This window comes from Elephantulus edwardii, unplaced genomic scaffold (assembly GCF_000299155.1).
Source record: "Elephantulus edwardii isolate Elephantulus edwardi_28Jun2011 unplaced genomic scaffold, EleEdw1.0 scaffold00037, whole genome shotgun sequence".
Classification (NCBI taxonomy): Eukaryota; Metazoa; Chordata; class Mammalia; order Macroscelidea; family Macroscelididae; genus Elephantulus; species Elephantulus edwardii.
In genome coordinates, this window is record NW_006399787.1 from 4,286,337 (window position 1) to 4,298,924 (window position 12,588).

The following is a 12,588-nucleotide window of genomic DNA, read 5'->3' on the forward strand; positions in this document are numbered from 1 at the left end:
TTTTGTCCAGTTCAAGCCCTCTCCTCTCACATCTTCTATCCCCCAAAATGTTTTATATGCCCAAGTTAGCCAGGCTCATTTCTTTTCTTCCCAACCATCTACACAGAAATCTGTTAGACGATAAGAGGAATATCTCAACATGACAAACTGCTTTAAACAAATATTTTAGTGGTATATAGTGTTGTACATAGGGTCACTATGAGTTGCAGGTGACTTGATGGCATGTAACAACAACAAGATATAGTGTTCAATGTGTTGCTAAACAAAAGGTCAATAGTTCAAATTCATCAGATGCTCTTCAAAACAAAAGATAGGCAACCACCACCCAAGAGGGTTTTGGGAGTCAGAATTGACTTGATGGCAGTGGCTTGGTGTTGCCATTTTAGTGTATGACTTAATGGACCCCACTGGAATATACCTTTCATGAGATACCTCTTTTCCCAAGGCAAGTTTAGTTATGGGAATTTAAGGATGACAAAAGATGAGACAAGGGCAAATCCAAGCATATAAAGGAAGACAGTGTGTAGCCCAGAGCAGGACTGGTAAGTATGTAGCATTTGTCCACAAAGCCTGTTTTTTGCACAGGTAATTGTTGCTGTTAGGTGCTGTTGAGCCAAGTATGACTCATAGTGACTCTATGAACCACAGGCATGAATCCTGTCCTATCCTGTGCCACCCCAACTATCTCTGAAATGCTCAATCTCATTGTTACAGTCACTGTTCAATCCACTCAGTTGAGAGTCTTCCTCTCTTTTGTCATCTCTCCACTTTCCCAAGCATGATATCCCTCTCCAAGGAATAGCTTCTCCTAGCAACATGTCCAAAGTATGTGAGATGAAACTTCATCTTTGCCTTTAAGGAGCACTGTGGCTGCACCTTCTCCAACATACATCTTAGAGGTAGTAGACATTGTAGTAGACAAGTCTTACCCACTGTCCTTTCAAATATATCCTGTGAAAGCTTGAAATTGATACTATCAGGCAGTGAAAATGAGCTCTATCTGCCATTCCTGTCTGGCTCTGTGGCAGCTGAGCTATTCTAAAAGTTCTAGTGTGCTCTCACTTTACCTGGTGCTTTTGGAAGAGCATTTCCCCTTCTTTTAAAGATGCTGTTTTGAGTGAAAACAGAAGTACCCAAAGACACTCCAGAGATTCCTCAACATAGTGTCGTTGTTTGGTATTGTTAATTGAGCCAACTATGCCTAATAGTGGCCCTGTCATGATCTCCACGTTGCTCAAGCTCGGTGTTGCTGTGACTGTGTTACAGTCACCATCCCACTGAAGAGCGTCCTCTCTCTCACTGGCCCTCTAGCATTCGCAGGATGATGCTTTTGCCAAGTACTCGTCCCTTCCAACAACATGCCCAACGTCGGTGAGAGAAACTCTCCTTGCCTCTTCAGGAGTATTCTGATTGCACTTTCTATAAGTCAGACGTGTTTATTCTTTTGGCAATCCATGACATATTCAAAACACAAACTGTGTCTTAAATACACACACTCATAGACCAATTATGAGATTAAATGTCTTTTTTTTTTACAAATATCACTAGTTGAATATCACTTAGAAGTAATGCCAAATTACTGCTGTTTCCAAAACGAACATCTGTTAGGAAAGACTCGACTTTGGAGCCATGCTACCTCTGGATCAATCTCTCTGCAGACACACTGCTAACTTTCTTCCCTTCCTCCCCTGGTTCTAGATTCTGGGATGCTTTTGTCTGTTCTGCATGGCTGTGAACACTATTCCTTTTATCCCTAGTGAGTTTCTCTTCCAGATGACCTAAGAGGCAGAATGAAATCTTTTGCCTGCCTTCGACTTTATTAGTGGTCCCTAAGCTCGGCTCTTTTTGAGTCATTTTCTTTAGTAAAAAGAAGTGAACTACAAGAGACAATATCCCTCTAACAGACTGTAAATGTCTTATGAAAGTATTCTCACCTCACCCCATTTCTATTGAGTCAGAACTAACTCCTAGTTGACCCTCCACTAAGTTTTCATGACTGTACCTCATTCAAGAGGAGATTATCCATCTTCTCCCACACAGCTGATGGATTCAAATACCACCTTTGAATCAGCAACACAATTCTCTGCAGTCTACAATACCAGAGCTCTAGAAACTGCCTTACTATGGAACCATGCCTTTGTTTTCCTGATACAGCCACTTTAATGTGAAAAAGAAAGCAAAAATTTTAAAAACTAAGCCGATGTCATCACGTCTTCTTACTTGGATTCTGTTGCTTCCAAGTGTGATGAGTGATCTGCTTGGTTTCAAGCCTCTACTCAGTGTATTCATTCATGATGATTCACTCAGAAGGTTTCAAATTTCCAGACCAGTTATGCAGTTCCATGCTTATAAGGCCACACATATGTCAGAATAATACCAGAAAGGCGTGTTTCCTTTTTGATCCCGTAAAGACATCAAACAATCAGATTACAAGCTCTGAAGGACAATCAGAGGGGAGACCCTGGAACATTTCACTGATGGCAGCACGACTAGGATTTCTAACTGGTGTCCAAGCAGACTCGATACAAGCTGATTTAAAAGTTCTGGCAATTTTGCTCTTAAATCAAAAGTAACATTAAACTATGTTCAGTCTTAATAGTTCTTTTTAGACAGCTCACAAAAAGAAATTAAGTAACTGTGTACTGTTTTAACTAAAAAATATGATTCAATGAAAAAACTTTTTAAAAATATTGGCAGAATATTAGTGTAATTCAATATATTAGAATGGTCTGGCTCCTTGCAGAACTGTCTAGTGTCCTCATATCAATGTTGCACAAAAGACTGTCAATTTCAAGCAGCCTAGCAGAAAATAAAAGACTTTTCTCTTAAAAGTAGAGGAGTTCCATAAAGCATTGGGAAGGGGGGTGGGGAGGACAAGGGGAGAAGGAGGGGACAGGGTAAGAGAAAACGGCAGTACATGATCAACTCAAAAAAGATGCTCAGGGATGCCTCCAATCCTATTTTTCTCAGTAAGTCACAATGAACAAAAAAAGAAGATAAATCACCATGAGAATTCAAGTGAGCTGGTAATAATAGCCTAGTTATAGCTGCCATGAAAGAGTCATTAAGTTAAATGCAATATAAATCTCACAGAGTTTTGTAAATCACGATGGTTCTTAGAGGCCAAATAAAGATAAACGGAATGAACTATGGCTGTCTTTCTTTTTGCTCTTTAGCATGGCTTTTACAATGCTTATGCTCAGACTCCAAATGTCATTGTTCCTGACACACCTAGGAGACTTCAAGTTCACAAGTCTATCCATCACTACTCTTCCACATATTTACTTAAATGACCTCTGGCCTTCTAAGCAGAGTCTTGGCCTGCTCTGGCTTACACTGAGGTCAGACAAGCTACTAGCACAAACCTCAAGCTTCAAGCTGTTCACATTTCCACAGCATCTTATCAAAGCAGTTGCTGGAGATGGGAACTGTTGGGGAGAGGGGGCAGTGGCTTCTTAATTTGCTGCTTGCAGCTCCAGTCAGCCACTTCCTGCTCTGAGGGGCCAGACGTGCTATGTCCTCTCTGCTTCCCTTGGTAGACCTGTCCGTTAGCAAATTCAGATACAAAGATTCTTTCTAAATATTCCTTCACTTCCTTTTCTGGAGGTTGGTGAAAATCCCTGGGTGATCTTTTGCTTAACTGCCTCCCCCTCCCCTACGATTTAAACTGAGTCCTTACCGCTCCAAATTAAATCCATTCTTTCTACCCGTCATAGCTAACTAATGGGAACAGTGCCTCTCTCCGCTCTTGTTGGCTGCACTTTGGGTGCTTATGGATGAGAATCAGACCCTTCTGTAGCCTACTTTCTTAGCTGCAGACTGCACAGGTGATAAAATGGGTTAATTGTTGCTATAAAAATATTTTCTATCCTCATAACGAAGTAATTTTTCCCTCCAAATCATTTTCATTTCCTAGAATTGCACTGTGTTCTTATGATCTTTGGTGAATGAGGGTAAAGTCTTATTGGGCATATGTATACTGGAAACACAATACACAATACACCAGATTACACCACCACTTGGTGATTTTACTCTCTTTGAATTTATCTTACTGCCCCTTCTTGTTATCGGTATTTATCATGCGATCTGCAGCTTTCCCCAATAACGCTTGTAGCCTAGGTCAGAGGAGGGCAAAGGATAGCCTGCAGTCTATTTGGGTCAAAAAAGTCTTACTAACATACAATCACAACCTGTTAACACATATTGTGGATGACTTCTTTCACCGTCTCGGCGCAACGCTGAATAGCTGCAGAGGAGACGACTCCTCTAACTCTACGTCATCAAGTTGAACTGACTCATAGCTGACGCTCCGCATCGCATAGAAGGAGATGCTCTGTTTTTTCCCATGGAGGAGCTGAGCTGGTGGATTCAAACCTCTGAAGAACCACTCACGGCTTTCGCATTAGCACCGTAACTCTGCATTATGCCACCAGAGCTCTCTAAACGAGATGACAGAACCCATCACCCCTAAAAGTTTGCTATCTGAGTCTTTGGGTGTGTGTGTGTGTGTATCAATGCTGAGCCTAAGAATTCATTAACATTCAAGGCGGTTTTGTTGCATCAGGTTAAAAGAAACCACCCTAGGTAAAGCTCTAATTTACACCTAAACAGTCAGCTAGACGCTTTACCAGAGGCCAATCTACACAGTTGGGAAGGGACAGATTTCTCTTCCTCTTCACATGCGGGAAACTGAAGGAAGAATTTTTATTTTGCCTCCCAGAGGCATTCTTTGCACTGCATGGTTTACATCTGAAACGGTCAGGATTAATACACACAGACAAGCCCTTAGATCGGGCTCATACCCATTTAGGAGACTTATATTAACACACACACTTGCTGTGCCGATCTACAATGTTCTGCTCCTGAAATCTCTCTGGCTCAGCAGTTCAGGGCCACAGGAAGGTAGGAGAATGCAGGCCGAGCCTGGTACTCACTATGTGAAGCTGCAGAAAGTCACCGAGGCCGGGGGCGCTGTCGATCCGCACCAAGATACCGTCCTTCACAGTGGTGCTGAAGCCCACGGCCAGGCGGTCCGAGCGGGTGCTGGGTCTGTCATTGGCTGGCCATGTATACAGGATGAGGCCTCCACTTTTCCCAAAGATGTATGTAGCGCCAGCTGCAAAAGATAAGAGAACGGGCACATCAGGATACTAGACTGTGGTATGTCATCTGTAGCCACAAGGCCAAGACTCTGCCCAGAACAAATGTACAGAGAAAACGGGGCCCACGTGACAGAGTTTAGTCACGGAGAGCAATGACATCCAAAACCTTGCAAGGCTGTTACCATCTCCTCAAATTAAAGATGAGGGTACAATGGGTCACAAACATAGCAGATGTTAGGGTGAGACATTCAAGCATCATCTGTTCTGCTGTAGAGAGAGGGTAAATACATGCTGTGCTTCAGATCTTTTGTACATGGTGATGAATAGTTTTTCAGACTTCCACATTAGCAGAATTCCTTTCGTATCACAGTGGGGATGGGTTTCAGATAGAAAACTGTCCTTGCTGTCTTGGTTACCAGTGTATCTTGTTTAGTGGAAGGAGGAGCAGGTCAAGGAATGTCTCCCATAAGTACAGGTGACATGAGGTCTACAGGTATCAGTTGTTTTATGCCTGTACCTACCACCTACCACCTCAGAAGAAGCAGCAGATGGTATGGGTCTACAGAAGAAAAAAAAAAGCTGTTGCCTGGCAAACTCAGAAGGTCTCAATACGGTCGCTTTAAAAGCAACACGTATAACAGTAAATGAATTTTTAAAAAATATATTTAACAAGGAAAAAAGTAACAAAAGTAATTAAAAAAAAAAAAAAGACCAACCAACCAGTTCTCATCAAGTCATTTTGACTCACAGTGACTCAGTGTGTCAGAGTAGTATTCCATAGGGTTTGTGATGGTTTATGCTTTAGAAGTAGACCATCAAGCCTTTCTTTCAGAGCATCTCTGGGTAGATTCAAACCACACACCTTTGGGATACCAACTGAGTATGTTAATCATTTGCACAATTGAGTCTTTTAAAAGCAAAATGGATTTCTCCCCTCCCCAGAGTGGTAATGTTTACCTACACCACAATCCCAAAGGCATGTGTTTCAAATCCACCAATTGGTCCACTGGAGAAAGACGGGCTATCTCCTTCCAGTGTGGCTCACCACCGCTGAAAACCTGCTGGACGAGCCAGTTCCAACAGAACAGCAAAGAATAGAACAACAAAAAATCCATGTGCACCTGCTTTTTCAAACTAATTTTAAAAGACCAAGAAGCAGGGGGAAAGTTTCAAAATAATGATGTTTTAAATTATGACAAATTTCCCTGTTATAAATATAAGCCTGGAGTTAATAGCATATTAATTTTGAAATATAAAATAAATGGAAAGAGATAGTTGCATAGCTTAAATTTGAAAAAAGAACATATAACTGTACTTTAAAGTTCAATCTGAATTTAGTAAAAAAGCATTTAGATTGTGTAGTCAGAATAGGTTCAAAATTGGGAAGGGCATATGCCAGGGATGTGTCCTGTCTCCATACCTTTTTAACCTGTATGCAAAACAGATTATCCGAGAGGCTGGGCTCTGTGAGGAGAAGTGTGGCATTAGGATTAGTGGAAGATCTATCAATAATCTGTGTTATGCAGATGACACAACCCTGCTTGCTGAAACTGAGGAGGACCTGAAGCCCTTGATGCTGAGGGTCAAGGACTGCAGCCTTCAATATGGATTGAGGCTCAATGTCAAGAAGACAAAGATTCTCACCATTGGGCCAATTGGCAGTATCAGGATGGATGGTGAAAAGATTGAGATTGTTCACAGCTTTAGTCTGCTTGGCTCCACAATCAACACTCTTCTCGCCAGTAGCCGGGAAATTAAAAGACATATTGCCATGGGAAAGTCTGCTGTTAGGGACCTCGCCAAAGTACTGAAGAGCAATGGTGTCACTTTGGAGACTAAGGTGTGCCTGATACAGGCTATGGTCTTTGCAATCACTTGTTATGCAACAGAGAGTTGGATAATGACTAGGAAAGATAGAAGGAGAATTGATGCCTTTGAGCTGTGGTGCTGGAGAAGAGTACTAAACATACCATGGACTGCCAAGAAAACAGAGTCATCCTGGAGAGGGTTAAACCAGTCTGCTCCTTGGAGGCAAGGATTCTGGGGCTTTGTATGACATACTTTGGGCATGTTGTAAGGAGAGACCGGTTCTTGGAGAAGGATATCATGCTTGGGAGGGTGGAGGGACAGTGAAGGAGGGGAAGGCCCTCTATGAGGTGGATTGATTCAGTGACTGGGGTGATCGGGATGGGTGTGTCAGAGACAGTGCGATTGGCACAGGACAGAGCAGAGTTTAGGGCTCTTGTACATATGGTTGCTATGAGTCACTTGACAGCACATAACAACAACAACAACAACAACAGTCAGAAGAGATGATGCCATGGTCGCCTCTATGGTTTTGTGTAGTCAGAATAGACTATGCTGTTGTAGACTCTATGGTTTTACATATGTTATCCATATAATCCGTTGATTCAGTGACTGCAGCAATGGACTCAAGTGTGTCAGAAATGATGAAGATGTTACAGGATAGGACAGGGTTCAGATCTGTTGTCCACAGGTCACTATGAGTTGTACTTGACTCAACAGCACCTAACACCACCACCATAGTAAGTACTTCCACACATTGCTCATTTCAAAGTTTTAAGAACATTTAGTACTAGATTTTTTTGGTATGTTTTCCACTGAATATCCTCCAACACTTGGAACTATTTTAAAGCAACATTCGATACCAGCAAACACTCATGTATGTGTACCATCTACTATAAATCTCAAATGTTGCTAGTTTACAAAGAATATTGCATGAAATTTCATTGAAGGAAAAATAAATGACTTATGCTCCTCATTTAGAAAGAAAAATCTGCTGAGAATTAGGAATATATGCCATCTGCCAGCCATTTTTGAGCAGCGTTGTTGTTGATTACCGTTGAGTTGGAACTGACCCATAGCTGACCCTCCAACAAGTTTTCAGAAACAATAAATCACACTGGAGGAAACTATCCATCTTCTTCCTGTGGAGTAAATGGTGGGTTCAAAATCAAGCCTTTGAAGTTGCAGCATGGCCTTTACCACGAGGCCACCAGAGCTCCCTAAGCATTTTAAGCGTTAGACCTCATTATATTCTTATAACAGAATTGAATGTGTTCTCTTTGAAAGGTCACTATTCTATTTACTCTAAAATATTCAGTTTGTATATTACAACAACTTATACCAATGCACATCCCTCTAGGTCGTATAGCCCTGGTGTACAAGTTGCCATATTGCAGTCACTTGTGGTTGCTGTGAGGCTGAACACTGTGACACTGATGTGTCAACTGAATTAATGGTTGGTTACCAAATGCAGACAGAGAGTGGGGTGTTGCTCCCCGATTAAAACAAGCTTGGAAGCAGGAGTGGCATCCACTTCCATAATAGCTTGCTTCCAGAAATCCTATGAACCTGGAGAGAGGATGAAAGGCACCCAAGCGTCGAGGACTCTCCTCGCTGTGCCACTTGACGGCACTCAACAACAATTACAACATACCAATCCATGCAGGTATTGTTTATATAAATATCTTAATCTTAGTGGATGATTCCTGGAAAGCCAATATACTCCTCCATACTCATCTGTAGACTTTGAGATTAGGTATGGAAAATTTATGATTAATCAACGTTCATTTCTCACTATCCATAAACACTCTCAAAGTGACTTAAAATTAGAAATGTGAATATAATGATTTACCCTTAACATCTTTCTCTTTGTCATGAATTTAAGTCAGCCCTTTTCCTAGGGTATACTCTCTTTATTCCTTACCTGAAAACCTGAAGGTTAATCAGTGATTTACATATAAGACTCCCCCCAAAATGCAAATCAAGCTGTCATTTTGTGGCAATTTATAAACTATTACCCCTTCTTAGAATATATCCTAAAAAGAGAATAGATTCTTCTAAAAATCAACTTATACTACAGCATTCAATAATTTTGTCACTACAAAATGATCAGTCAAAAAATTAAGAGCAAATTTTATGCATGACATTTCCTATTTTCCAAAGCCTTCTCAAATTCGTTTGCTCAATCTTCACAACAATTCTACGTGAGGTTTTACTGGATAACCGTACTCTATGTATTCACAAACAAAGACTCAAACATCTGACTTAAAAAGTGGCACTGCCTTTGAGTATCCAGCCTGACCAACCTGCCGGCAGCAGATTGTTTTGCTCCAAACAAAACAAAATTTAATATAATTATCTAATACATAACATCAATAAACTATTTCAGTGATGGAGTGATGGCCACATTTGATTCTTTTCATATCTTCTTTTAAGATCAATGCAGAACAAAAACCAAATTAAAGTCCCCCAAATCTAGCATGGTTTCAAAAGCTACTCTGGCTTAGCGACCATAAAAATCACTTTGAAAACCTACTGTGCTTTCATTTTTCACACTTCTCTGTTTAGTAATTCTCAGAGATCCAACATGAAAGTCAAAAGAGTTTTAAAGATGTATATACACCGTCACGGTAACTTCCATTTTTAAATAAATACCCAAAACTCCCTGTGACAAACTGAACAGGAAGAAATGGATATAAAAATCTGATTTGACAAATGTATTTTATTGCATTAGCTTCTCCAGATGCAGTATACCACTGGGTTTACATGATTTGAAATGCACAGGTCGTAGAGGAATAAAAGACACAGAATAGTGGGCATGTAGCTTGTTCTGCTATATAAATACTAACACATCAGTTCCAGGTATTGAATTTTCTAGTCATGGTGAATCTTTCTCATTGTCGTCTAATTGGAATCAACTTGTAGCTGAACCTCCACTGGGTTGCCGAGGCTGTAAATCTCCTGGAGAAGATTGTCCATCTTTCTCTCTCAGAGCCCGTGGTGGATTTTACCTTCAAGGGAGATTCAGCCCTTGGGTTAGCTGTGCAAACTCCCTAATGGTCATACTGCCAAAATCAAATGGTGCATAGATAACAAGGACCTTGAAAAGTCCCGTAGCTTGATGTTCGGCTTCAAAACAAGTTAACAAGCTCAAGATTCTCCTCTAAGAACTTTTTACTATTTTTCTTTTTATTTCTTATTATTGTTATCTTGTTTGACTTTTAAAGGTAAGTCCACTCTTTTTCTTGCATTTACTGTCAAGTTATTCAAATCACAGGAGCACCAAGCACCGTGAAATTATTTTGCTTTACAGTATCTTGTTTTAAGATTAATTTTGTTATTTTGAAATGTAGCTTGAAAATTAACTTTTTAGAAAATGTCGCCCGAACAATTAGAACCATCCTTAATCCATTAAGGATTTTTCATTTCAGAGCCATGGGGTATCACATCACATGATCTCTCCCCCGAGCCTTGCATTTGTGCACGCTCGTCCACACTGTGTGCTCAGTACGCTGGTGCTAAGATCATACAACATTTATTAACAATCAAAACCATGAAAATTTCCTGCTTGCTAGCGAAAAGCGAACAGTTTAACCGAAGTAAAAATTGCAATGATGGCATTTCGGCCACTTAACACTATAAGATTTGCAAGTTTGCAACAAGCCGAGATTGCTTTGCTAAATTCTACCCAGCACAGTATTTCAGGAATACAAATCTTTGCACTGTCACCACTAATCAAGATAAAGGGATGCCGCCCGTCTTAAAATAGTCATCAAGATATGCTATTTATTTAACCCATAACAACTTTCCTTCTCAGTAGCACCAAATAGTGGATTTGGCTTGCTATCCATAATTGGCTATTTACTGTGAGGGTGCTAATAGGGATATGACAGAGATGGGTAGGTGGGTGTGTAGATGTATGTTTTGGTGTGCTTTTTGCTGTTCTTGCTTGTGTAGGGGTGTAATTTGGCATGAGAAAGGGGCAGAACAGATTCCAGTGAGGCTAAATTTAATGTAATTGCACAAAAAAACCTGATTAAATGGATGATCAACAGTCTCTCAAGGAGAATATAATTTTTTTATAATTCACACGATTCTCGAGTCAACCATTCTTTTTTTCATATTTTTATTGGTTTGCACACAGTAATTTGTTTATATTGTGTTTCATTCATGTACATTGTTTTTATTTGGGTTTTTTTGCCCCTCCCTCCACCCACCAGGTTCTGCAACCCTATATGATTCTTCTCCCTCTCCACCTCAGTCTCCTTGCCCCCTCCCTTCCCTTCTTTAGATATTAATACACATCCTACTGGCTACCCTTCTCTTTTTACAATAATTGTCTTCAACAGTATTTGTTCAAATGTGCCTGAGTTAGTTAGCATAATGCCCTTTATCCTCTCCAACATTATATGGTATTTTTCAGAGTTGTTGCTCTTGAGTGCTGCATAGGATTCCATTGTGTGAACATCCCACAATTTCTCAATCCAGTCATTTGTTGATGGACAGTAGGGCTGTTTCCATGTTCTTGCTATTGTAAATAATGCTGCTATGAATATCGGTGTACAACTCTGTTTGTGACTCAGTTCTCTTTTCCTTAAGGTATATTCCCAGCAGTTCAGTAGCTGAGTCATATGGATCTTAACCTATTCTTAAAAACAGGCATATTTTGCTAAAATTTAATGGTTGATGGCACCTTAATTTTTCATTATTAAGGACTCCTTGAACTTTTTTGAGGGAAGTTGTTATTATAGTTTCTTTGACTTATCAATTTCCTGTCCTGCCTTTATGATCATGTTCCTATTTATATTTAGGTATTCCTATTACAGCTTTAGGAAACCACCTAAATTATATCATTGTTGTTACAATCTGTCCAGTCAGATATCTGTCACAGATGACACTCCAGGTTTTAGAGGCTGTAAATCGCATGATAGTTGATTGACTATCTCTCTCCTGCAGAGCACCTGGTGGATTCGAACTTTCTGCCCTTGGGTTGGCAGTACCCCTCCTTACTGCTAGGCCAGTGTTGTTGTAGTTATGTACCGTGAACGTGGAACAGACCCATCTCTGACCCTCCAGGGGGTTTTCACAGAGGAAGTTAATTGCACAGGAGGAGATTGGCCATCCTTCTCCTGTAGAGCAGCTGATGGAGCCTTGGGGATTGCAGTGCAGCTTCATACCATTAGGCCGCCAGAGCTGTCTAAATTATATTTTCACATAGCATTATATTTGAGGAGATTACTAACAACAATATGCACACGAACCTGTTAAAAACAGTATAGCTTTGAAGACAAAATATATGTATGTAGTGTGGAAGTGCATGTGTATGTATATATGAGAAGTAAGGAAAGTTTAATTATAAAATACAGTAGATAATTTGATAATTATAATTCTCCCATTAAATAATTCTAGAAGAAAGATCATCTAGCAAAACATTAAAAGAAAATGGTAGCATATTTACATTAAAGTACAAAACATAGATCCAAACCATCATAAAAAATAACTCAAAAGCAAGTTTTCTCAAAAAAATTTCCTGTTGGTGGTAAAATGGAACACGTTTTGGAAGCTTCTTTTAAGGAAGATCTACATGAATAAAATTTGAAGAGAACTAAACAATTTGTAGGTAGCTCTGGTGACCCACTGGTAAGGAGCTGCATTGTGAACCTGAAGGGACAAGGTTCAA

The 12,588-nt window shown here is 40.2% G+C and overlaps 1 protein-coding gene across 7 annotated transcripts in view; it reads right to left on the reverse strand.

The window, feature by feature from the left end:
- NRXN3 (neurexin 3) overlaps window positions 1–12,588 on the reverse strand; it is a 2,203,380-nt gene that overhangs the window by 540,429 nt on the left and 1,650,363 nt on the right. For all 7 annotated transcript variants that reach the window (XM_006884638.1, XM_006884641.1, XM_006884639.1 and 4 more), the window contains one exon: window positions 4,935–5,116. In XM_006884638.1, the coding sequence (XP_006884700.1) occupies window positions 4,935–5,116 (182 nt within the window). The remainder of the gene's footprint in view (window positions 1–4,934; window positions 5,117–12,588) is intronic.